Genomic DNA, 26729 nt, shown 5'->3' with positions numbered 1-26729 from the left:
GGAGACCCACGAAGGGAAGTAACATACGTGTAGTATGAGAATTCTCAGACGAAAGGAAACTTCGTCTTAGAAAAATCTCATGAGACACGTGACAAATTCTTGACAGTGTCCCTCTATCAGCCGATACCAAACCGAAGATCTCCTTTCCAAATAGGAGTCAAATCCCTTCTGTCTCCTTCCTTTGAGGACCTTGGGATCTCTCTTTATAAAAGGGGGTGTAGATCATAATGAAAAGACAACTCTCTATCAATAGAAGCTCCTAGCCTACTCTTGCTCCTAGCCTTTCTTCGCTTTTCAAGGAGACCACCACACTTAACCTTACCACCACACCTACACTTTGATCCTTGAAAAATAAAATGGGTTGGATTATGATCTTGGAAAGATGTGATATTCGAAAAAACTTGTGACCAATCAACTGCTACCATAAACGTGGTAACCAATCAGGCGTTCATGGGTGGGTCTTGATGATGCCGGTCCTAAATATTGAGTCATGGACTTCTTGATGCACAAGTTCTAGGGGCTTATGCTTCGACCTGCGAGTAGTTATACCTAGATCCAGTTGGGCCAAATCGGCTGATATGGACCGGGGATCTCGAATGGGTCAGGCCCAATTTGATTAGCAGGCCCATGTATCCCCAGGGGATTGGGGGTGATTTGTGTAGAAATTAGAAAACCGGCTGGAGTTGGATACTTGGATTGCCTCCCTCTCTCGGGGTCTCAAGCTTCTCGTTCTTGGTTGCTCAAAATCGTAAGGACTTAGGACTGAACTCCGAAGCAACGTAATCACGTACAGACATGACGGCGACGATGTATCGTCTGCAACTGCTCAAACCTCCACCAGTCGTCAAGTCCTCGATATTACCAAAATACTCCTACTCGAGCTTCTCAACTCCGACTCTTCACGGGAAACGTCTTCGTAAATTCTCCACTGTTCCTCATCTTTGCTCCAAATTAGATCAGCTTCCCGAGGTTCACTGTTTTACATCCCACCTCCAATTCATTCGTAATTCCTGGTTCTGTAATGCTCCCTGCAATCTTATATTTTTATTGTTTTTTCTTATAAAACAGAGTCCGTCTATAGTTGGGGATCTTCTGGACTATCTGAATGAGTCGTGGACTCAGTTTCATGCCACTGGTATTTCTCAGTATTGCAGAAAATAAAACTAAATGTGCCTTACTTTTTCTTACGAGATTCAATTACTTATTATATTTATAATTTATAATTTAAGTGAGAAAAATATGCTTATATGCTAGTGGCCAAGTGAACAGTTCTGGTTTTGCTACTTCATAAATAAAAGAAAAATGCTATACATTTGGTTACTGAATTCATCTCTTTGGTGAGGTACTGAGGTTGACTTCTTCCGGAACATCTTTTTATTTTAGTATTTTACATTGGGGTAAAGATAGTTGCATTGACATCTGGGAAGGAGTGGGAGTCACAACTGGGAGGAACTGTTGTAATTTGAGAATTGTTGTTATTGTGTCTATGATTTTGGACTTTGTATTTCTCCATTGTATAATGCTATGATAATGTAATCTCATAGCATGCAACTGTTCTGTACTGCAGTTAGAGAATTGCAAAATAAATCCTAATGGTTTTTGGTGATGGATTGTTACTTATTTTTCATTATTTATTCTCATCTTTATTTCTAGCTGAAGCGAAACGTCAATTAATAGATGCTGGATTTCATTTACTAAATGAGAATGATGAGTGGGACCTAAAGCCTGGCAGGCGCTACTTCTTTACACGGAATATGTCTTGCTTGGTTGCTTTTGCCATTGGAGAGAAGTAAGTGAAACGTTTATGTATTTTAAAATCTTAAATTTCTGTAGCTTAAAACAATTTGGTTGGTTGTGTGGGGAATCCTTTGTATGGAAATCAATTAACATACTAAGACAATTCCAGCTTCACAAGAAAATCAGGGAATTAAAAAGGAATAAATTTCCAAAGGCCTGAGGATATGGCTGCAATACATATGAAAAGAATCAAACAAAGTCCTTGCTTTTTTGGTTGTCCTTGTTGTAACCACAATGTACATCCTCAGTTATTGCGTGTGTTCTTACACATAATTTCATAATGAGTTATCAAAATGTTATCTGACAAAGCCACAGGATATGGCTGTCTGTGGTTTGTAAATAAATGATGCAATTGTCATTTTTGTTGATGCTGTTTACAGATTCAGTTGCTTATTTGTTTATTTCTCTGACTATGATAGATTGTCTTTTTTATTGCTGTTGTTCTAAAATTATGTCTTCCTGTTTGTTTCAGTTGCTTCTTTTCTATTTTGTAAACTATTTTAAATTTCTACTACATATCAAAGAGGTCCATAGCCCATTAAAAAACTGTTTGAAGGCCTACAACCAGAAATACTCTGCACCATACATATGGTGCATATGTTGGATTCAACCCTTATCCGGTTATTTGAAAAGAAAAAACAACAATAAATCTGACATTATAGCTTATAATCAGTAAGAGATTGTCATCTGTGTAACAGATGTCCTTTTTCCTTATTTGTAGTCTTCTTCAATGAAATTCCAACCTTAATAAAAGGTCCATAATTTTCCTTCCAAATGCAACAAAGAATGTTTAAAAGAGGTTGATCTCAAAAGAATTCAATGCTAGGGCTTTTAAATAGCATTCCCTTGAGTAAATTCGAAACACTCATCAGGATTATGCAGCCATTACCCAATACTGGTCCCAGCAATTTGCATCTTGGAAGGGGTGGACTGGTATAGACATAACCTCTGGCACTTTTAGCCCGGGATGACTGCTCTTAGACTAAAACCAGCATTCTTATGCTTGACAACCTGAGGCAGTGAAGTTTTAGCATTGCACTAGGCAATGGTCCCTATTGATGAAAAATGTTTTGATTGCATTCTCCCTGTTGTCTTTGGGAAGAATGCAGCAACTGACCAGGATTTTTTTCTTTTTAACTTCTGAAACATTAGAATTATTCCCAAAGGTGGAGCTAAAGTTTGGCACTATTCATTATTTTTGTAGTCTCTGTTGTTATTTGACTAATGTTTGCCTAGATTTGGTAAAATACTTCTATCTGTTCCGCAGGTATAATGTAGGTAATGGTTTTCATGTGATTGCTGCACACACAGATAGCCCATGTCTGAAGTTAAAACCAAAGTCTGCATCATCAAAATGTGGATATCTTATGGTGAATGTACAGACTTATGGAGCTGGCTTATGGCACACATGGTTTGATAGAGACTTAAGCTTAGCAGGAAGGGCCATAGTTAGAAGTGGAGATGGATCCTTTGAGCACAAGCTTGTTAAAGTAAAGAAACCTATTTTACGAGTACCAACACTGGCTATTCATCTTGACCGGTTTGCTTCTTATTTATTATACCCACTTTATCCTTTGTGTTTATAATAAATTTCAGTACTACTGTAATACAAATTCATGTTCTTTCTTTAAGACTATGGTGGTGATTGACATCTGCATGCTTTTTAAAGATACTGCATAGTATTTAGTTATGGGATTAGTTTATGAATGATAAAAACTAATTACTTTTTGCTTTATCAAAAAAATAAATAATTAGAATGAATTAAAAAAAAACTATTTGTGGGTTGTGATTTTAGAGCAATTCCTTTAATTTTAACAGAAGATGTAGGCCATAAGGGTGGTCTACCAATGGTATTTGTACTTTTGAATTTTGATACATCTTTAGGGTCTATTTAACAAAGATGTTCCATTGTGAAATCTTAGGTTTACTAAGACTGGTTTTGTGATCACATATTGAACAAATTCTGGCATCCTGATTCATGTGTCCTTGTTTAAAAATTTTGAGATCATAGTGCCAGATTTGGTATCCATGATGGACAATGAACATGCTGCCATTACATATGTGGATAGTTGGATCCACTGTTTGTTGGTCTGCGGATTCTATCCTAGATTACCAGCCAAAATATTGAAAGGCAAACATTAAACTAATGCTGGGTGGCTTGTTCAATTGCCATGTCATCTATTTTCAGTTTGTAAATTCAGGTTCATCTATGCATGAATTTTATTTAAATTGTCTAAAAGTTTTTTCTTTTCTTTTTTACAGATTTTGGAAATAAGTCCATTGGCTGACTCAAATGACCTTATTTTCCTTTCTTTAATTCTTTAGTACAGTGAACCAGGATGGGTTTAAACCAAATCTAGAGACTCACCTTGTTCCACTTCTTGCCACAAAACTTGAGGAGACATCTACAGAATCCAAAGAGAAAAGCTCAAAAGCTTCTCACCATCAATTACTTATGCAGGTCTCTACTTTGGTTCTTGCTCAATCCACTAATGCAAAAAACTAAAGATATCAGTTGATAACTTGATATGGACCTTGAGGATTGTTTTACTGTGGTATTGTGGTAAATGTGCACATAAATGAGAAGATCATCATTCTGATGAACCTGATAAAGAGATCTTCCTTGCTAAAGGTTGATCTGATAAGATGTTTGCAACCATCTATAACTTGGACCTTTACTTCTGGACTATTTTTTCTCTCTGACCACCCAAAATAATGATGCAAACCAGATTGTTATTATTGTTGATTAGGTGGCTTTTTCTGGGAAGACAACAAATGTACTTGGTTGGGCCTATCTGGTTGGCAGGAGATGGACTTGTTGTCATGGCCTGTTATTCTTTTTGTCAACCATCTTTATAGCTTATTAGTTGTTTATCACAAATTTCTTTTTAGCTAAAGATGAAACCTCCTACACTGGTAAAATTTCAGAAAGCTAGTAGAGCTATATGATTTAGAATATTACACTTGTAACTTAATTAAATGTGATTCCCAGGTATTGTCAGATGAACTGGGTTGTGGAACTGATGAAATAGCGAGTATTGAGCTGAATGTCTGTGATACACAGCCTAGCTGCCTTGGAGGTGCAAATAATGAGTTTATTTTTTCTGGAAGATTGGACAATCTTGCTTCAAGTTATTGTGCACTGAGAGCTCTTATTGATTCATGTCAGTCACATGGAGATTTATCAAGTGAACATGCTGTTCGAATGGTTGCTTTATTTGACAATGAGGAGGTAACTTTTATGTGACAAGAACTTGTGTTTGCATATGGTTATGCCAGTCTTGGACAATTCAGGCTGAACTGTGTTAAGTCCTTAATTTGCTGGACTTGGAGTAGGTTATTAAAGTATTCCCAGTCACAACTTAAAAAAAAAGAGGAAAGGGCCTTTTTACTAGGTTGATCTTTAAGCCTAGTCCTATGGGTGGGCTGAAATATTTTGTTTAGGAAAGAAAGAGGCTTGCAGTCCGTTTTAGTGAACAACAAGCTCTAAGTTAATTAGGCCTTATTTATGATGCAGTAAACATTTAATGGGTCTGCAATAGAGCCCATCTAATGAAACAATAGGCCTTAAAAAATTAAATTTATATTAATTAATAATCTTATGAGGTGTCCCATTTATTTATAAAAGGGATGCCACTTGTCCTATCCTAACAAGAGAGCTCTTTTCCCTCCTCTAGCCACTTTAAGTGATGTGGCACTTGGCACCCTAAGAAGAGAGGGGTGGAGAGTTACTTAACCACCTCCCTCCTATAAATCCCTCTCCTTGTAGGAGAAAGGGCTAATGCCATTTTGTTGTCTAATACTAATTTTCTGCAAGATTTCTAGCACTAAGAAGCAAGTGAGAAGAGAAAAGAAAAGAAGATCGGCATGAAGAGCATAAAAAAGAAGAGGTAGGGAATCTTGTTTTCCTCCTTTTCACTATGATATTCCTAGTACCTCCTACATGAGATGGAGGACCATATTCCTTTTACTCTTCTCACCCCTTTCTTTCTTCCCATATTTTTTCTTTTTTTTCTTCCTTGTCTCATATTGAAATACATGTAGGGAGATAACACGTCTACAGCCTTGCCTATGAAACTTTATGGTTCCTTGCTTCATTTTGACCCCAGAAATCATTACTTTGTGTGAGGAAAAAAAACCATCTACAACCTAGTTAAAAAAACTTGGTTGATTATGGTTCCTCACACCATGACAATACATATAATCATTATTTAAAGGCCATTACTTACGATCCCTATTTTCTTGTTATGCATAAAGGAAAAAAATTTATTTATTTATACTTGCTGGTTTTCTCTGAAATAATGAGGGAATATACGCCAGAATTTTCAAAGGGAAATTCTATAGGAAAATTCTACTTAGTTTAATTCTGCTTATTTGTACTTCTAAACTAGAATCAAGTGGTTTTCTCTGCCCCTAGTAAAGGTGTAATTAAAGGAACATCTACATAATTTCCTGAATGGGATTTTCCCAAATATCAAAAAGCCCAGTTATTAATCTAATTGGGTGAATTATGTTATGTGAGAAATTATACTAAAAATTTTTCCACTAACAAACTGGCATATCAAACTAGTAGTAAACCAGGAAACTGGACCCTCAAAGTCTGTTGGTCTGTAATTTGTATGAACTTAATAGATATAAAATCTTTGATTTGATTCTGGTGCATGGAGATTTTTTATTAATTTGGTCGTTTCAACAGGTTTAATTGGAAATGGCTATTCCATGTACAAAGGGAAAAGGAATTGAACAAAATAGGACAGAACTTATGGTTTTCTTTTGGTGGGGAGGGGATTATGACATGCAGTCTAGCCCTTTTCTGGTTTTGGTGTTTATGCCAGATTTAGTAACACTTTACGGCTTGCTGCTTTCTTCCACCATATGGTTATTTGTTTATAGAAATAAGCAACCTAAAATTTTTGTATTGGTTTAAGTGCTTTGTTCAACACAAGCTCTCAAGTTGTTCATTCTTGGGGACCGGAAAGCCATAGAGATTTGTGGAATGTTAAAAGGCAATTTATGTTAACAATCATTCTCTACATTTCTAAATTAAATTAGTTGTAAATGTGGCTGCACAGGTGGGGTCTGGTTCAATGCAGGGAGCAGGTGCACCAACCATGTTTCAGGCCATGAGACGTATAACTGACTGCTTAGCTCATGAGTATGTAGGTGAAGGTGCTTTTGAGCGTGCAATCCGCCAATCTTTTCTTGGTAATATTTTATTGGTTCATCTAGTTTCATCTTTTCATAGGTGGTATCTTGCGGCATTTTTATTTCAGATTCTTTATCTTGATATGAAGTAACAAATTTGGGGCTCATCACTTATATGGAGTCCAATACCTAACTTATAAGTAGCATATTGGAAACTTGCATGACATGAAGCTGTCCAACTCCTGTGCATCCTTATAGTGGAACCTATTTTAAGGGGGAAAGGAAAAGAACCTATTTTAACCAAGAAAACATACAAATAGTGAAGTGTAAATGATTATAAGGCACATGGTGGTACTTTGAGGTTGACTAGAAAAAGAGAAAACTCCCTATATAATATTCATTTAGAAAGTAGAAGGTGCATGTAATTGTGGGAATGCTGATTCAAGTCTGAGGGAGTCCGCTTTGTGCAAAAAAATGCCAAAGGTTAGGACTGTACCTAGTCTACCTCTCCCAAGACCCCAGATAGCTGGGACCAACATTTTGTAGTGGCCTTTTTTAATCAAGAAATGACTTTCTAGTTGAAGCTTCTACTATCTTATGCATTTGTAAGCAAACTAGAATAGAATACTGTTAAAGTGAGCCGAATAGGGGTAGTTTAGTCATCTCATGTTTGTTAAGTACCTTGCTTATGTGGCAGTTTTATTAGAGATACTCTGCCCCACACTTAAGTAAGGGCAGTTTAGTCTTTGTAAATGTTATTAGAATCTAATAAACATTAGGGGGTCGAATGAATGAAAGATTAATCAACTTCGACTAAACCCTCCTGTTCTCTCTTTCTCTTTTCTTCTTCTTCATCTTCTTCTTCCTTCTCTCCTGGTTCGGGTTACTGTAGCTGCATTCGAAACATGGTATCAGAGTGAGGTTCCTGACCTGCTTCAGTTTGTAAAGCATCTCAGCTGTGTTCGTGATACCTTCTTCTTCGTTTCTGGTTAGTTAATGGAGAGAACTGGTTCGCCCTAGGTCTGTGACATCACAGCTCATTTCTCTTTGCTGCGCACAGTCTTCTTCATCAAGGAAAGTGATTTCAGCAGTGAATGGTTGGTTGACACTCTCAAAGGAAGGTTGGTTATCTAGTCCTTTTGTGTTGCTGGTATTTCTGGGTAGAAACCCTTCAAGAATCAGTTAGTACTGATTAGAACCTAGAGAACTAGGTTCATTGTTGCCCTAGAACGGGCTGTGTACAGTAGCCGAATGGTGTAGGGGCTGCTGTAAGTGGTTGAGTGGGTTAGGGCTGCTGCAGGTGGCTGAGTGGTGTAAGGTGTAATGCAGTGACCTAGCCGAGTTCTTTGTGGTTGAGTAATGCCCTTTTAAATGTGTTAAACAAGTCTGAACTGGGTGTAGCAGATTTGACTGTGTTATGGTGCTTGTGGTGCACAACTTCTATTGAGTGGTTGTAAGAGGGCCTACATGTGATTAGTGAGTGCTAAATTGATGCTTATGTGGTTCGTGGGTTTGTGAAGTCAGCAGTAGTGTGAATAAGGACAAGGCATGGGCTCTCACTGTTGTGTTTAGGGGCTGCAATAGGTGCTGAAATATCAAACTGTGAATAACATCAGTCAGCTTGTAGCTGAGAAGTCAGGTTAGAGGCAACTGTGAAAGAGTACAATGGCAGCAATAGGAGATGAGTACAATGATCAGAAACCTAGTGTGGTGGTTTCCCCCGATTACCTAGGGGTACAGATGACCTCAATTAAACTGAATGGGGAAAACTACGTTCCATGGGCTAAATCTGTGGAAGTTTTTCTCAAGGCAAAGAGGAAAGTGAAGCATGTAAAAGATGAGAAGCCACCGGCTGACTCTCCAGGGTTTGATGATTGGGAACAAGAAGATGCTCAAATCATGACTTGGCTGTGGAATAGTATGGAGCCCAAAATTAGTGCCAACTTCATGTTCCTTGATACGACTAAGGATATATGGGAGCATGCTAAGAAGCTATATTCTGGACAAGATAACACAACAAGAGTATATCAGCTTTATCAGGAGTACTTTGATTTACAACAAGGAACCAAAACACTGGAAGAGTACTATGCCTACATGAAGAATATAAGGAATGAACTCAATGTCTATCATCCCCTCACTCCAGATATTAAAGTTCAGCAACAGCAAAGGGAACAACTAGATGTTACAAGATTTTTAGTGGGGTTGAAGTCGGAGTATGAACCAGTTAGAGCCCAAATATTAGGGGGCTCTTCTCTTCCTACACTTGAGGAAGTATTCTCACGGCTTCGTAGAATTTCTTTGGAATGGAGAGAGAACTCCACACAGTCTGATAGATCAGCACTTGTGACAGCTAGAGGAGGTGGACATAGTACAAGAGGGGGAGGTCATGCTCCCCGAGGAGGCCGTGGTAGTTCCATGATTGGTTGGGGTGGTCGTGACTCAGGGGGAGGCCGTGGCAGAGGGAAGAATAACTCTCCAAGGAAGTGTACACATTGTGGTAGGGAAGGGCACACAGTGAATTTCTGTTATGACCTACATGGCCCTCCCTCCAAATGGGCTAATCATGCGGTAGCAGGTGAGGTTGACATCAGTGACAGTAAACAGGCAGATCATACTCCTCTTCCATTTACATCTACTTCTGGGAGGGAGATGGTGAGTGTACCGCATGATGAGTATGAACGGTTCCTTCAAACTACTTCACAGCATACCACTGCCACACTTGCCCACTCAGGTATTGCTTGCATGTCATCTAAAACCTCTCCCTGGATTATTGACTCTGGAGCCTCAGATCATATGACAGGGACTCCAGGTGTGCTCTCTTCTCTTTCTGAAACCTCCACATCACAAACCGTTACACTTGCCAATGGGTCCTCATCTCCCATCTGTGGTATTGGTAATGTTGACATGGCTTTTGTGCCCTTATCATCTGTTTTATATGTACCTAAGTTTCCATTTAATCTTATGCCTGTTAGTAAAATAACCAAAGCTCTTAACTGTTCTGTTACCTTCTTTCCTTCCACTTGTGTTTTTTAGGATCTCAAGATGAGGAAGAAGATTGGTGGGGGCATGAAGCTGGTGGATTGTAATATCTTGACGGTGGTGGATCTTCAATTGCTCTTCAGACTTCACTTACTCCTCTACAATGGCATTGCCGACTGGGACATCCATCTCTCAAGGCTCTCAAGATTTTGGTCCCGTCATTGAGTCATTTGTCAGTTTTGCAATGTGAGTCATGTCAGTTTGGGAAACATTGTCTTGTGTCCTTTAGTCCAAGAGTTGAGAGTCGTATGTTGAGTCCTTTTTCTTTGGTTCATTCAGATGTTTGGGGTCCAATCAAAATAGTCTTATAATGGGTACAAGTATTTTGTCTCCTTTATTGATGATTGTTCAAGAATGACATTGATTTACTTAATGAAAGAAAGAAGTGAATTGTTTTCCATTTTTCAAAAATTCCATGCTGAAATACGCACACAATTTGGTGTTCCAATCAAAATTCTCCGTTTAGATAATGGTCGTGAATACTTTCTTACTTTATTTCAATAGTATTTAGAACAACATGGCATTATTCATCAGACTTCATGTGCATTCACCCCTCAACAAAATGGGGTAGCTGAACGGAAGAACCGTCAGCTTCTTGAAACTGCTCAGTCTATTCTTCATCACATGAATGTTCCTAAACGGTTTTGGAGTGATGTTGTACTCACTGCATGTTTTCTCATTAATCGGATGCCCTCTTTCATCCTTCATGGTCGGTCCCCCTTCTCTATTTTGTTTCCCACTTTATCTTCATTTCCATTAACTCCTCGTGTCTTTGGTTGTGTGTGCTTTGTCCACAATCTGAGTCCTGGAATAGACAAGCTAGATGCACGCTCAATTAAATGTGTCTTCCTTGGCTACTCACGGACTCAAAAAGGGTACAAGTGTTATAATCCCATTACCCGAAAGTGTTATGTCTTGAAGCACCTTCGTCTCCACCCGTACTTCCTCTTCCTCTTCCTGTCAGTGATCCAGTTCCAGATGCTGTTGTTGGAGTAGACTCATCACCTCATCCAGTGCAGATCACCACCGAACGACCACCAATCCGGCAAGTGTATACACGTCGAATGACACCGGCCCCTCCTCCAGCTTCTACCTCATCTGCGGATCCTCTCATGGCTCCTATTGTTGAACCTTCAGACCTTGACCTACCCATTGCCTTACAGAAAAGTAAGCGCAGTTCTACCCTCCATCCCATTTCCAATGTTGTTTCATTATCTCGTCTTTCTACCTCACATCGCCAGTTTGTTTCACTTTTTTCCTCTATTTCCATACCTAACAATGTTCAAGAAGCTCTTAGTTCACCTGGGTGGTGGCAGGCAATGGAGGAGGAACTTTCTGCTCTTCAACATACTCAAACGTGGGAACTTACTACTCTCCCACCTGGTAAGCATGTTGTGGGATGTAAATGGGTATATACTGTGAAATACTTGCCAGATGGTAGTGTGGAGCGTCTGAAGGCTAGACTTGTTGCTAAAGGTTACTCACAATTGTATGGAGTGGACTACATGGAGACATTCTCTCCGGTGGCTAAGATTGGTTCTGTTCATGTACTAATTTCCCTGGCAGTTATGTATGATTGGCCTCTGTTTCAGCTTGATATAAAGAATGCCTTCCTCCATGGTGATCTTGTGGAGGAGGTATATATGGAGCAACCACCTGGATTTGTTGCTTAGGGGGAGGATGGTAAGGTATGTAGATTGAAGAAGGCAATTTATGGGTTGAAACAATCGCCGCGTGCTTGGTTCGGGAAGTTCAGTGAAGTGGTGAAGAGTTTTGGAATGAAGCAATGCCAGGTTGATCACTCAGTGTTCAACTATTGATTCAGAAGCTGGGAAGATCCTATTAGTGGCCTATGTGGATGATATTGTCATTACTGGCAGTGATAAATTGGGGATTGGCAAACTAAAGGTATTTCTGCAAAATCATTTCCAAACAAAAGATCTTGGAACATTAAAGTATTTCTTGGGAATAGAAGTTGCCAGGTCAAAACAAGGTGTAAATTTGTGTCAAAGAAAATATGTTCTTGATCTATTGGAAGAAACAGGACTGTTAGGTGCAAAACCGGCTGAGACCCCTATGGAACCAAATGTTAAGTTGAGCAGTGATACAGGAGAAGTATTTGAAGATCCTGGAAGGTATAGACGACTAGTGGGGAAGCTGAACTATCTGACTATCACGAGACCTGACATATCCTTTGCAGTCAGTGTGGTGAGCCAATTCATGCAGAACCCTCGTATACCTCACTGGGATGCAGTTCTTAGAATTGTAAGGTATCTGAAAGGAGCTCCAAGCCATGGGCTATTGTATAAACTAGGAGGAAAACTTGAAGTAATGGGGTATACAGATGCAGACTGGGCAGGCTCAGTGAATGGTTGAAGATCTACTACAGGCTATTGCACATTCCTTGGAGGAAATCTTGTGACGTGGAAGAGTAAAAAGCAGACAGTTGTGGCCAGAAGTAGTGCTGAAGCTGAGTATAGGGCCATGGCACATACTACCTGTGAGTTAGTGTGGTTGAGGAATCTTCTACAAGAAATTGGGTTTCACATGGATAAACCTATGAGACTGTATTGTGACAACCAAGCTGCACTCCATATCTCATCCAATCCTGTATTTCATGAGAGAACAAAGCACATAGAGGTTGATTGTCACTTTGTGAGGGAGAAGGTCCTTGCTGGAGAGATAAACACAGAACATGTGGGCTCGAATGATCAATGGGCAGATTTGTTTACAAAAGCTCTAAGCTCAGGGAAAGTGAACTATCTATGTAACAAGTTGGGATTATATGACATATATTCTCCAGCTTGAGGGGGAGTGTTAAAGTGAGCCGAATAGGGGTAGTTTAGTCATCTCATGTTTGTTAAGTACCTTGCTTATGTGGCAGTTTTATTAGAGATACTCTGCCCCACACTTAAGTAAGGGCAGTTTAGTCTTTGTAAATGTTATTAGAACCTAATAAACATTAGGGGGTCGAATGAATGAAAGATTAATCAGTTTCGACTAAACCCTCGTATTCTCTCTTTCTCTTTTCTTCTTCATCTTCTTCTTCCTTCTCTCCTGGTTCGGGTTACTGTAGCTGCATTTGTAGTGGCCTTTTTTAATCAAGAAATGACTTTCTAGTTGAAGCTTCTACTGTCTTATGCATTTGTAAGCAAACTAGAATAGAATACATATATTGCCCATATGATTTCTTCTACCTCTCTATATTGTTCTTTCTTTTTCTAAACAGGAAATGGAAAACCACTACAAAGAGAGAAAAAACAGTGCATAGCATTCTGTGATGGAACTTTTTTCTGGCTGTGTTACTTTAGAATGGCAGATGTAATTTTTGGATTATTGCTGTGTTGTTTTATTTTCTTTTTCAATAAGAAATTCCTTCACATCTTACACTTACCCATGGAGAATACTACACATTTTTATTTGTGTATGTGTGTGTGGGGGGGGGGTGGGGGGGGCAGGGGATGGGGGATGGGGGATGCTTTCTTTCTTTTTGAACTCATACCTGCTTCTACCTTTCTTTTTTTTTCTTCATTTTCTCACCATTGTAGTTGGTTAAAGGTGACAATCTCAAGTTTCTGCAGTCTCTGCTGACATGGCTCATGGGGTTCACCCAAATTTTATGGATAAATATGAAGAACATCATAGGCCAGAGTTACAAAAGGGGCTTGTCATCAAGCACAATGCAAACCAGCGGTATGCCACAAGTGGTGTGACAGCTTTTCTTTTCAAAGAAATAGCAAACATTCATAATATTCCAGTTCAGGTAATTGTATGTGGGATTATGAAATTTTTGGCAACTTTTTTTTCTCTGCTCTTTTTTTCTTTTCTATCATTTTGTTTTTCCCTTTTTTTTGGTGAGACCTGGAATTTTAATAGTATATTCATAAATATACTTTTTCTTTTGTCATCTCATATATTATTTCATCAATGTCTTCATTTATGCTGGCATGAAATTGTGATAAACACATGTTTATACCCCTAGATAGATAAACAGCATGTTTGTGCAGGTTGATCATTTTTACCATAGTTGTTGGAACTTGTTGATAAGAAGATTGTTCTTAAATTTGTTGAAGGCTTGTGAGAATCCTTTTGAGATATCAAAATGAACTCAATTCCTTTAGACGTTGAGTTGGTCTTTATGGGAGAGTTGTATGAAGTGAAGATTATGATAGAAGGGGAGGAACTAGTTGTTGAATCATTTGCCAAAATGGTTATAAAGAAACCAAACAGGGGAGTTGTGGGGGGGGGGGGGTAGAAGACAATCCAATGGCAGCCTGGCAGGTGAGAGAATTAAATTTAGCATTTCACATTTGAGGGATAGGCACATGGAATATGAAATGCTACCAAATGAAATTAAAAGGGCTGGTAGGGGTGGGATAAGCCTCTTAATGTTTTTGATTGATTTTTAAAGAATATTCCAAGGTGGGTCTTTTAAAATGAAGAGAGGGTGGGGTCTTGGAATTAGTAACATCTCTCGGGAGTGTAATGGGTACAACAATAAGCGGTATATGGTGGATTATGTTGATTGTAGAGTTAAATTTTGGGGGGTTATGATTTAGGAGAGGGAAGAGTGTAATTATTTGGTCTGTTTGAGTGGGTAGGTTTGCAACTTTAATCATTTAAGTTGGTGAAATTTATGAGTCAATTAACTGATAAAAATTATGAATCCATTAAATAGAAGTCTCATTGGGCCTGAACTATATTGTGTTCTCACCTGAGGCTGGTTGACAGACTGGGACATCCATTTAAAGGGGAAGTTGGACAAATCTGGGCATATTGGTAACTCTTTTCTTGATTATTGATGGTGGGTTCTTACCTACATAACCAGGCTCTTTCCTCTTCTCCATTGAAGAAAGGAGGTTAGGAATGAAGGACAGTTGAGTGAGACCCTTTCATTGCCGACCAATTCTGATATGGTAATGGAAGTGGATAAGGCATGTGAGATCCCTTTAGCTTTAACTGACATTAAGAGAGTGCGATGTTGCAGTGGGTTTTGGATGGAGGAATCAGTGGGTTTTGGGTTAAAAAGATAGGGAGGTAGGAATTGAGTATGTTTCTATTAGAGGGGAGGAGGTAGTTGAGACTTCTTTCGATGGAGGAATCATTGGGTTTTGGAAAAGAAAGGAGTCCCAAGGTATGTGGACCTAATTAAGGATATGTATGGGGGTGCAAAACTAATGCTAGAACACCTATGGGAGAGACGTCAAATGTTATGGTTACAGTGGGTCTTCACCAAGGTTCAGCACTTAGTACCAATTATTATTATTATTATTATTGTTATTATTATTGTTATTGTTATTGTTATTGTTATTGTTATTGTTATTGTTATTGTTATTGTTATTGTTATTGTTATTATTATTATTATCATTATTATTATTATTATTATTGGGGCATATTGGCCTATATCATTGGGTGCTTTTATGTTTTTTTTATTTTTTTTTTCAAACCGGTTTAGGGGGTTGGTTTAAGGCCCATCTATCAGACCCCGAAACACCTACGTTGTGAAATTTTAATCCTTGAATAGGAGTGCAAACCACACTTAGGATTGGAGACCAAGAGAAATCAATGTTACCTCTTCTATTGCCTTGGTTCAATTATTCATAACAAAGGAGTTATTGAGGAGGATGTGGCCTATGGGCTATAGAATTGGAGTAGGGTGGGCAAAATGAAGGGGTGCATCCAGAGTCTTTTGTGAGAGGTGAATACCACTTCAGTTAAAAGGAAAGTTCTATAAAATAGTTGTAAGCCCAGCTATGTTTTATGGAGCAGAGTGTTGGACGGTTAAGAAACAGCATGTCCAAATAATAAGTGTGGTAGAAATGTGAATGCTTGGATGAGTGGTAAAGCTAGGAAGGACATGGTTAGATTAGAAATGAAGTCATGCAAAGGAACCTAAGGGTAGCTCCAAGAGATGATGAGAGAAAATAGATTGAGATGGTTTGGCCACATGCATATAAGACCATCTACAACACTCGTTAGAAAAAAGTGGTTTGTTACAAGTTGAAGGGGCTAGAAGAGCTAGGGGCAGACCAAAAAGGACTTGGTGGAAGTAATGAGAAATGATTTAAGTGTCCATAATTTAACCATGGATATGGCATTGAACACAATGGAATGGAAAAATAGGATTCATGTAGCCAACTTCATATAGCTGGGTCAAGGCTTGGATGATGATGATTGAAATAGGATGAGCATGGGGGGGTGTTTTTTATTCAGAAAGGACGACATGTAAAGAGTTCAAAGAAAGAGAGAAAAGTAGTTGAGAGGGAATCATAGAAGGTCATCTATAAGTAAAGGTAAGTGTATAGGAGAGGCAAGGATATTTCTTGTCATGGAGTGTAGACTCGAGAAGATTAGTAATGGAGAACAAGGGGTGGAGTTATAGGGGAGTAGGTTTGATGTGGGGGAATCTTCATTCTCACGAGATTCTCTTCATGGAACATGAAAGGTTAAGAGTCCACAAATGGAGCAAAATTGGTGGTATCATGGCAAGAAGAATGGGGAGAGATTAGGGGTGATCATGGACCCGACTGGGCTTCTGTGCCTATAATTTTAAATATTATAGAAACTTCATATATATGGCATGTTATATATGTATACATATATCTTAATGTGATATAAAATATTATATATTGCAGGCTGGGCCAGGCTAGAATGTCACCCCCAGGTGGGATTTTGTTAATGGTTGTTGAGTTGGTGGTTTTGGTTGTTAAGATGTGGTTATGGGTCTTGGTCTCAGAGTGTCCATGTCTATTTCTGTTAGTAGTGGTCCTTATTTGCTGGATCAAAACTGTATTGTGTCTTTATTGCTTGTAATTTTTGAATTTTTCTTTTGGGGTTGATCATGGTGGGGGATACTGCTGTTGTCAGCAGCGGTTGCAGTGCTTGTTGCTCTTCTTTTCCTTTGTGGGTGATTCCTTATCACCTTTTTTTATACTCCTTTTTCTTTGAATGAATTTCATCTTTTCTATGAAAAAATTGTTTATGCTCTTTTACAAGTCGAATTATTATTTGTTTTACTGATAACAATAAATGAATTAAAAAGAAAATAAATTGGATAGAATTTGGAAACTCTCCTGGTAGTCTTCCCAAAGCTTAAGGCTGTGATTCTCATCTTTTTGGTTGAGGGAAGCTCTCCCCCCTTTAATATAAAATCTCATTTACCTCTCAAAAATAAAATGAAATAAAATGAAGTTAAGGCTGTTGTGATTGAGCAACTGCTCATATGTGGAACTCAATTCCTTACCTACTCCAATTCATAGAATTGTTACCTTCACCATAGAAATTGTGAATTTTGCAAAAAATGGACTTGGTGTGCATAAAGTTTCTTTCTTCTGAAGACAGCCTAATTTTATTTGTCAGAGAGAACATTGTATCTTCAGGTTAGGAAGGGTGGGTATGTGGAAAAGATGTAGCTAATCGCTTTCCACAGGTTAACCAGTAGATCTGCTGTCTTAGGATGTATGTCATATTTGCTTTTGACCACGGAATATTTGCTTTTGACTACTTAGTTCCATGAAGTTTTTACTCTACCACCTCATTGTTCAGTTGTTTGAAAAGTTAGTTTTCCAAATTAGTGGTAATTCCTCTCTTTTACAGAGAACCATTATCATTTATCATCTTCATCATCATCATCATCCAGACAGATCTTAAGCTTTGATCTATTTTAATTGACATGTTTGTCTTTTAACACATTATTTGTTGGGTGTTCAGGAACTGTTTTCTTTCATTTTTTTTGTTTTTATTTAGTTATTAATTCATTTTAAAGTTGGGGTGTTTTCTTTTCCCATGGGTAACATAGTTCAGTGGGGCTTGATTCTTTGATATTAGAGGTGTAAAACGGGTTGACATGATCCGCAGGCGGCCTGCACAAAGTGTGGGTCATGCCATGCTGGCCCACGGTCGTCCCAGGCCGTGCTGCTCTCCCCTGGGATAACTTGGGGGGTCGGCCCACAGCCCAAGCCTGCACGGGTCCATGCCATTCCGTGCCGTGGGCCGGGCTGGTCCATGAGCCAAGCCTTGGGCTAGGCTGGGCCGTCAACTGGGCCAAAGCTATTTATTTAAAAAATTGAAAAAATAAACTTAAAATTTTAATTTTATATGAATTTTGATGGATGCAATTACTTATATATACAATAATTAAATAAATTAGTATAATAAAATTGAAAACAATTGCTTATTTTATTAATATATTATTAATTATAATTTATATAATATATTATATATTATATATATATAAATAATATATATGGGCCGTGCCGGCACGCGGGCCATGGGCAGCACGACCCGCTCGGTCGTGCCATGTCGGCCCGGCCCACGGACCTAAAACCCCAGGCCCAACACGGCCCACATGATCGTACCGGACCTGGCACGACCCATGGACTGTTGTGACGGGCCAGTCCATATTCGTGCCGGGCCACGGGCGGCACGGCCCGATTTACACCTCTATGTGATATTATGGGTCATTCTTGGCCCTTAAAATATGGCGTTGTACAGAAATGGTTGAGTACCACTAGTTCCTGTCTAGCCACTGGTTCTTGGTCTGAGCTTGGTCCCATCTTGTTAACTCGTTGATGGGTTTGTCAGGTTTTCACTCAGGCTCACCTCATTTCAGACCAAGCCCATTTGCGTACCTGGGACCATGGATAGTTTCTGTTCAAAATATTCATTTCGGGCCGAGCTAAAAAAGTAAAAACAAACTTCATTTTGCGGTGGCAGAAATGCTTGGACTTGTAATAATTTGCTAACCTGTTCATTTCTATGTAGGAATTCGTAGTAAGGAACGATATGGGATGCGGATCCACAATTGGCCCCATACTTGCTTCAGGTGTTGGAATCCGTACCGTAGATTGTGGCATTGCTCAGCTTTCCATGCACAGGTACCCTTTTGTCTTACCTTTGGAAGATTATCTTTATTCATTTTCCACCGGAAGTCTAAGGTCCAAGTTCTAAGTCTTAAGTAAACAGCTTCCCTTTACATGTGGGGCAGTTTCACAGGTAATCCATGATTTAGCCGTCCAATCTATTTCATTTTTTCCTATTGGTTAGGAGGGATAAAGTTAATTGACAGCTGTCTGGGGATGGGATGGTTACAGTAATAAAGTTGGGTTGATATTAACTGTTTAAGAACTCCTTTATGGGGCTTTTTATACAGTAGTTGTATGACAAGTTCTAAGCCATTTATAGACCAAATGGATTTCATGCCACAGGCCCACAGTTCATCCCGCGTGCAATCATTGAACATTTGTTTTCCCTGTTAATGGTTTACGCGTTTGAACAACAATTTTTTATCCATAGTGACAAGAAATTAGACCACAATTAACAAGTGTTTGATGGGTGAGGTCTGCTCTACGTTCTCTATACATTTACGTGGAGGTGAAACAAATGTGCATTGATGAATCATCCTTCCACGGTGAAGTTACTCGTTTAACAGTCAATAATACCCTTAGAAGATCTTTCTGGGTTTAAACTTGCTGCCAGCAACCCAAGTAGTAAATGGGTTTTCTAGAACAATGTTTGACTCTTGCTAAATTCTTCTTTGCCCTTCAAAGAATTAATCAGTTAGGACTTAACAGGCCTATATTACCAGGCCTTAATAACTTGTACACCGTGGAGTGGGTGTTGCTTCTGTCGATTTTCGCCCACTCCCAACCATGAGCAACCCTATTTGAACCCTAGGGACAAATTGGTCATTTAATAAAAGATTGAAGAGAGCTTGTTGGAGTACTTTTACATATTGTCCGGGGCATTTGGTCATCAGACGCTGTACCTGAACCTTTCTTCCTTTTGCTTTGACCTGTGGAGCCCTTAGGCTGGAACCGCAGAGGAAGATTTTGTTAATTATATATTAGATTGAAGTGACGTTGGTATAGAGATTTTGATGATGGTCAACCAGTATGACAGACAGCTGAGTTTGAGACCATGTCATATCCTGGTCTCCCATGTGGTGATGAGTGTTTCTCTGCTTTTCAAACTTCCTGAACCCCCCCATTGACTTCTACGAATCCATGACGTTACCTCTGATAAATCCTCCCATCAGGCCATCACTCCCTTCCTGGACATGATCTCCATGAAAAGCTTCTTTTCTTTCATTAGATCCCATGCTTTAAGAAAATAAAAAGCAATGGAAGAACAAATTGTGACCGCATGGCAGGAACAGTTGATGGGGCTCAGACCACTGTAGCGAGTTTTGCCCTCTTCAACCGTTTATTTGATGGACCAATCGTGGACCATGTATTATAAATATCTGCTCATAGATGCCAAATTAATGGTTTGGATTTTTTATGAAGGGAACGATGAAATTGGACCTACATGCTGTGGCGTCATCATTATAATTGTTTTTTATCAATTCGAAAATTGGACTGTTTAGATATTGAATTTGATTGCACTTGTCTTAATTGCAGCGTGAGGGAGATATGTGGAAAAGAAGACGTTGATATTGCTTACAAGCATTTCAAGGCATTCTACAAGACATTCTCAGGCATTGACAGGAAGCTAAATGTGGATTAGTGTAAGCTTTTTCATGTTAATCAGGTTTCTGATTCTTAGTTTATAATTTTTTAAAACATAAAAAGTGAGAAAGAAAAGAAAATGTGAGAATCAGAAGCTCCAACTTTTTAAGACTATAAAATGATTATATTCCTTTTGCCTCCCTGGTACATCTTAAATAGTTCTGCACTTCATCATCTCAACACCAGAAAAAGATATAATAAGATGGAGACATGGGTAGGTAACAAAGTACTCTGGTGGAACAAAAGATACTACTGTCCTATAACTGAAACTGGATTTACCATTCCTTTTGACTCCTATGGTTTAACACACAAAAAAAAGGGTGTAGTATCTATCAAACCATCAGGATTTGCTGGAACTAGGCGGATTTGGGGTGGAGGTGGAACTGAGGTTGAGGTCTGGGATAAGGTTCGTGTTGGGTTTGGGGTTTCCCTTGGCAAGCTTCTGCTTAAGCTCAGATAACAGAGCCTGATTCTCCTGGTTGAGAAGCTGAGCTTTCTTCCTTAGCCTCTCATTCTCTTGGATTATGTAGCAGTTCTGCAGGTACAGCTTTGAGTTCAGCCTTTCCATGACTATGAAAACTTGGAACTACCTGTAAACGAAAACAGTAAACAGAGAACATCGGAGTATTAGAATCTTTTTTGGCTTTCAAAAATTAATAAAGTATTAGAACATTTTTTATTATTAAAACGAAAAAAGCAACAGAGGGGTGAGAGAGAGTACTGCTACACTGGTTCTTGGGAAAATAAATTCATTTTACAAGAAAAAACGAAAACTGAAAATAAGATAAAAAAACTTCCATAAGAAAGTAAGAAACAACAGACTTGAACTTGATTTATGATACGCAACGCAAGGATGTAACCATAAAAAGAGAATTTTCTCAGCTTGTCCTTTGCCCCGGAAGATAATAAATCCAATTTAAACCAAAAACAATATCAGCTAAATAACTAAAATCTAATCTGAATGCTGCCAACTTCAAATAAGGGAAACCTAGCCCCATAACAGAATGGTCCAATCTCAATTTGGGGTGCAACTAAACATGCCTCCGTAAAAATAAGATACAGAAGAAAAGAATATCAGAAAGAACAATTGAAGTTTTGGCGGCCCAAAATAACTAACTAGGCCAAAGTTGGCAAGGTAAACGAACAGAGGAGTTGTTAAAAACAGAGAAATAGAAGAGAGGAGGTTAAAATCCTGGAGAATCCAAACATGCACTTAAAAGTTTCTCCCTTCACCGTGAAGTAAAGAATAAGTTTCGCAACAAAATAGTATGACGTTCAAAAGCCAAGCCTCTTTAGACATTTATAAATAATGTAATTCATGCCTCAGATAGAAAAGTTGGCTCTTCTGGGTTATAGACTAACGCAGAAAAAGGGAATCCATCTGGGTTGAAAATATTCCAAGCTCCCAAGATTGAAAAATATCTACTGGTTTTGAACGTGCATGTAAAGAAGTAGAGAAGCAAAACAACCCAAAAACAACAAATTCCAACGGCAGCAAGTACCCATCTCACCATACTCTTCTGTCCACCTTTACTAACTAAAATAAAGCAAGAACCTGAAGCAACAAAACAAGTAACCTCCGATACAAAAAGAAAGAAAAAGGGCATGAAAAGAGAGGAGACAAAGCAGAAGAGGAGAGAGAGAGAGAGAGAGGGAGATGTGGGGGCTTCTCTAGCTTTTCATAAAAGATCACCTTTTTGAGGTGGTTGTAAGAAGAAGGCTTCCTTGGTCGTGGAAGTTGCTGGAGTGGAGTGGAGTGTAGTAGTAGGAAAAGAGAATAAAAGGAAGCAAAAGAGAGAGAGAGGAGTATGAGTTTGAGTTGTGAGGGACGCAAAGAGGGAGTGATAATATATATAGAGTAGAGGGGAGTGGTGGAGGAGGGGACATGCCTCTTCTGCCACAACAATCATGCATGTGTAAGCACGGAAGGCGGCCGGTAGGGGCGAGGATTTAATGTTGTATGATGATGGCTGGCTGGCTGGGCTGGGCTGTGGCTGGTGAGATGGCCTGGCCGCTGGCTTTCTGTTCTGCCCCCTTCAGCCCTTCTTGTTCTTGCCTCTTTGCCTTGGCGTTGGCAAAGGGACGGGGGATGGATGGCGTCATGTGATGATGGTTATGTTCAGTAGGGGTATTCTCGTCATTCCACGGGGTATTCTTGTAAGGACTCATTTTTCTTTAGAGGGAGTGTTTTCCAAATGATGGTGGGCTCGGCCGTCCGAAGATTCGCAATGATGGTTGGATTGGCTCGAACCGACGGACTCCCATCATCACCTCCACCCCCCATCATCGATGCTCTTTTGTTTTTATTGTTATTATTATTATTAATCCCTTCCTCTCCTCTCTCCCTTATTTCTTTTTGGCTATTTTTAGCCCAATCTATCTTTCTTCCTTTTTTTTTCTTAATTCATCCTCATGTATCTTTAACGATTTTGCCCATATGGGTTTTCATGGTTTGAGGTATTAATTGGTCATTTGGTGGACACCCTTTTGTCTTAATCATCATTTTGATATTTTGCATCTTGATTTTCTGCTTTTAGTCTCATCCTCTGTTTTTTGATAAATATAATTATCTTTTCTAGTCTAACTTGACTGTAAGAAATGGACCATTTTGTCCACGAGGGTTTTGATAAACCAGGGGCAAAATTGGTCATTCGGGGGGGTGTGGGACTGGAGATGTTTTTAGGAAGAGTTTTGTAAGTTATAATTAGCATTGTGAGTCTTGTTTAATTTGGAAAAAAGAAATTAAAAAAAAAAAATGGCGTCTTTTGGTAATGCCTGTAGCTTTCTATTTGATGGGCTACTAATGTGGCTAAATTGCTAATGCATGCGTATAAAAGCACTGTTTTGCCCCCCATACATAGTTTCCAAAGTTGCACCATCCATGAATGATGATTCTTTCTGTGTTTTCGTTTTACAATAATAACATTAGCAATAATTAATCCTTGTAACGAGTTGCATTTTTGCTTATTTTGGGTTATTGAAATTATTATTGTGCTAAGTTGGCATGCTTTCCAGTGGTTGTTATTGAAATCATGTCTGCTTAGTTAGTGTTCAATCAATTTTCTTTTGACGTTTTTTAATACTTGGGTCTTGGAGGGCCATAGGGGTAAAAAGGTCAATAAATTAAAGCCTCGTGAAGCTCGCTTTTTTTATTGGGGGCTTGGGGCTGGGGGGGCTTGAGCTCTTGATTCTGGGTAATTTGGTTTTGGCTTTTTGGGTTCATAGAATTAATTACAGTTCTCCCTCCATGCCACCAATTCCCAATTTTCTAACACAAGGAGAAATTTAAGGCGTTCATCATGAGATGGGGTTCTCACCTAATTGGATCTCCTGTGAATCAACAGGATAGGATGATTTTGACGTCTGTTCAAAATCAAACCTCAAACCCATCAATCAGCAGATCCTTCATAGGCGGGTTTTGTTAGCCCATAGTTTTACTCATCATCAATTTTAGTTGCAATCTCTCATTTGGCATTTACCCATTTGGGCTATGGCCCACCTAAGCAAAGCTACTTCTACAACATCCCAAGAAAGTGGATGATTGCCTGGGCAATCCTGACCAAATGGTTATAGTATTGGGGCCTATTGAGGCACAGTGGTCCAAATGTAGGATATAGCACTCCTTTATATGGAGCTATACACGTATATACGTAGAGCAGTACATACGTATACGGTGCATACGGTATTCAGTCAAAAAATGGAAAAAAATGAGGAGTGGTCTCACTGGTCAGCATGTAACGTGCACCATGCACCAGGGGTAAATGATGATAGTTCCAAACCGTGATATAAATTTAGGCTGAAACTAATCATGATGGCCAACCCTAATAATAGTCTCCTTCACTCATCCTCTCTGCGGTGTAAATTGTAATCTCTCTCTCTCTCTCTCTCTCTCTCAGCCCTCTTAAATTAATTTTGCTTTTTGCAGAAATGTGTCCTTAAAGGAAATTTTTATGATCTAAGGGTTAGGTTTTTATCATAAATGAATTCCGTGTTGAAGAGATTTGCATGGCTTCTGTAACGGGCATTCATTCAAAGTGCACTCTTTTACTCCCCATTGGCCATATACCCATAATGCAATTCCAAACAGAATCTCTTTCTTTTTTCTACTTCTTTTTGCTGCTCTGTGTTTCTAAGATTTCCTCACTCTAAAAGTGGGTAAGAACAAGTTGGGTCTGTAGTCTGTACCAACTCCATCAAAACTCAACTCAATGAAGCTTGCAACACTTAACGTTCTGCTTTCAGGGTTCATTAAATCATACCCCATTATTATACCTCTGCATGGTGAATGATGGGAGGAATACCCTATACATCATTATGGTAAATTACCCCGAAACCCTAATTCTTAACAGCACACGTGAATGAGCTTAGGCTGGTGGTTAGTTGTATTATTAAGTGTTGCAAATCTCCTTGTTGGATTGAGTGGTAAAGGAACAAAGCTTTCATGTGGCTGAGGGAAGACATACTAGGATTTTTCCTCCCGTGACTAGTTATGATGGATCTGGTTTTGTCTGCCTGAACCAACCTGCCTGTAACCTCCTTACATGGAGAAGAAGTTTCTTAGTTTATCCCAAAAAGAAATGGAAAACAGAAACCCTAAGAGGAGAAGAAGATAAAAATAATGGCATTAACAGGTTTATAGGCAGACAGTCCCTCCAGTTTCAGACACATTGGCCAGACGACATGGCCAATCCATGACCTTCCATATTGGCCGTGGATTAGTCCACACTTAGTCCACATCAGTTCTGTCATCTCTGCCAAGCCATTCTCCAATTGATATGCGAATTTCAAATTCTAACTGACATTATTTATTTGCTAAAACCACTCCAGCAATAAGGACGTGTAGCCAAGCAAGATTATCCATGGGATAATGGGATAAAAGGATGTTCTGGGTAGGGTGAACATTATTCAGTCAAAATCTAATCGAAAATTCGGTTTTGAGTATTTTGATTTTCGTTTTAGTTTTCAGAATTGAAAATTCAATTAACCAATGTTATTATTATGTATAATATATTATAATGAAATTCAATCGAATCAAAATTTTTTGTTCAAAATAACCAATAAAGAAATGGGCAAATTTCATTCTCTCCTCTCAACTCTGTCTATAATTACAACTTCCAAGTTCTCCCCTGTACGTTAACAATTTATATTTATTCCCGACAAACTGAAGTTTGTTTCCAACATGTCCCTCATATAAGACAAAACCCTTCAGAGCTTATATTAGCCCCAAAAACGGAGCCAGTAAAACAAGTTAAACTTTTGATGATCAGATGTCATTTTTACCCCTTAAATATATCTACCATCTATATCTATAACCTATATAAAATGAGAAAGCTTCGTATAGTCCTATCCCAACTTTGGTCGATGTTCAAGGTTTTACATTCCCAAAATGCCCTTGTATGCAATTTCCTATTCCACCCTTATCCTTTGCTATTTCACGTCCCAACTTTCTTATGTTATGTAATTTCCCATTTTATCATTATCTGCTATAATAAAGACAAAAGTGGATGATCGGTATATGTTTCCAAACATCATCATATAAGCCTTTTTTACCAACCAAGGATTGGTTACATGAATTTTGTTTTTCCTTTAGTGACATATCCATTATTAAATTATGGGCATTTAAATAAATTTTTTAGTACTTTCACTCAAGTCCTTTTCAGTCTGTCTTTAGACAGTCTAGACTTTGGATTTGGCTTTACATTGTTTTGGGCTCAGGTTTCAGGTCGGGTCTATTTAAATTTTAGTAAAAGTTAAACCCGGCCCTGACGTATGAATAGGTCTGTCTGCCTCTGGCTCTTCTAATTCCTTCAACATGTAATTGATCATTTTTCTAATAGGTAATATAAATGATCTTCTATGCACATGACCAAAAATCTTAATCTACTTTCATTTATTGTCTATTGGAACTATTCCTAGGTTCTTTTAAATGACTTTGTTTCTAATACTCTTCTTACTAATTTTATTATTCAAGCAAGTCAAACCATCTAAGCATTTACATTTCTGTCACACACTTTTCAAACATGTTACTTCTTAAATACACAACACTCAACCCTTATTAACTGTTTTATATAATATTATAATTATCCTTTTGGCCATAGTGGTATTCATAAGACTCTGGATGCACCCCTCCATTTTTTTTCCTACTCTAATTTTATGGGCGACATCCTCCTAAATCTCTCCTTTGTTGTTAATTATTGAACTAAAGACGCTACCTTAAGTTATTTCTTGATTTCCAGTCCT

At 38.6% G+C, this 26729-nt stretch overlaps 1 protein-coding gene across 2 annotated transcripts; it reads left to right on the top strand.

Moving 5' to 3' along the window:
- Window positions 1-663: 663 nt before the first annotated feature.
- Window positions 664-20629, top strand: LOC104588347 (Zn-dependent exopeptidases superfamily protein). 2 transcript variants are annotated; one of them, XM_010246230.3, is made up of 10 exons: window positions 664-969; window positions 1069-1135; window positions 1654-1789; window positions 3065-3337; window positions 4123-4258; window positions 4790-5029; window positions 6870-7002; window positions 13563-13744; window positions 18745-18857; window positions 20382-20629. In XM_010246230.3, exons 1-10 carry the CDS (start codon window positions 796-798, stop codon window positions 20485-20487), a joined length of 1560 nt encoding a protein of 519 aa, XP_010244532.1. In that variant the 5' UTR covers window positions 664-795; the 3' UTR covers window positions 20488-20629. The 2 variants fall into 2 exon arrangements, with proteins under 2 accessions (XP_010244532.1, XP_010244537.1); XM_010246235.3 differs by lacking the exon at window positions 13563-13744 and having other exon boundaries at window positions 675-969.
- The last annotated feature ends 6100 nt before the right edge of the window (window positions 20630-26729 follow it).

This window comes from Nelumbo nucifera, chromosome 6, assembly GCF_055504915.1.
Source record: "Nelumbo nucifera cultivar China Antique chromosome 6, China Antique-T2T, whole genome shotgun sequence".
Lineage (NCBI taxonomy): Eukaryota > Viridiplantae > Streptophyta > Magnoliopsida > Proteales > Nelumbonaceae > Nelumbo > Nelumbo nucifera.
This window is presented reverse-complemented; position numbering and strand designations above follow the sequence as displayed.

What these genes read in the sequence shown, in the direction of transcription:
- LOC104588347 (XM_010246230.3), top strand. Translation starts at nt 796, where the DNA reads ATGACGGCGACGATGTATCGTCTGCAACTGCTCAAACCTCCACCAGTC. An exon ending in GACTCAGTTTCATGCCACTG is followed by an intron (nt 1,136 to 1,653) that starts GTATTTCTCAGT and finishes CTTTATTTCTAG; the next exon opens with CTGAAGCGAAACGTCAATTA. An exon ending in ACCATCAATTACTTATGCAG is followed by an intron (nt 4,259 to 4,789) that starts GTCTCTACTTTG and finishes TGTGATTCCCAG; the next exon opens with GTATTGTCAGATGAACTGGG.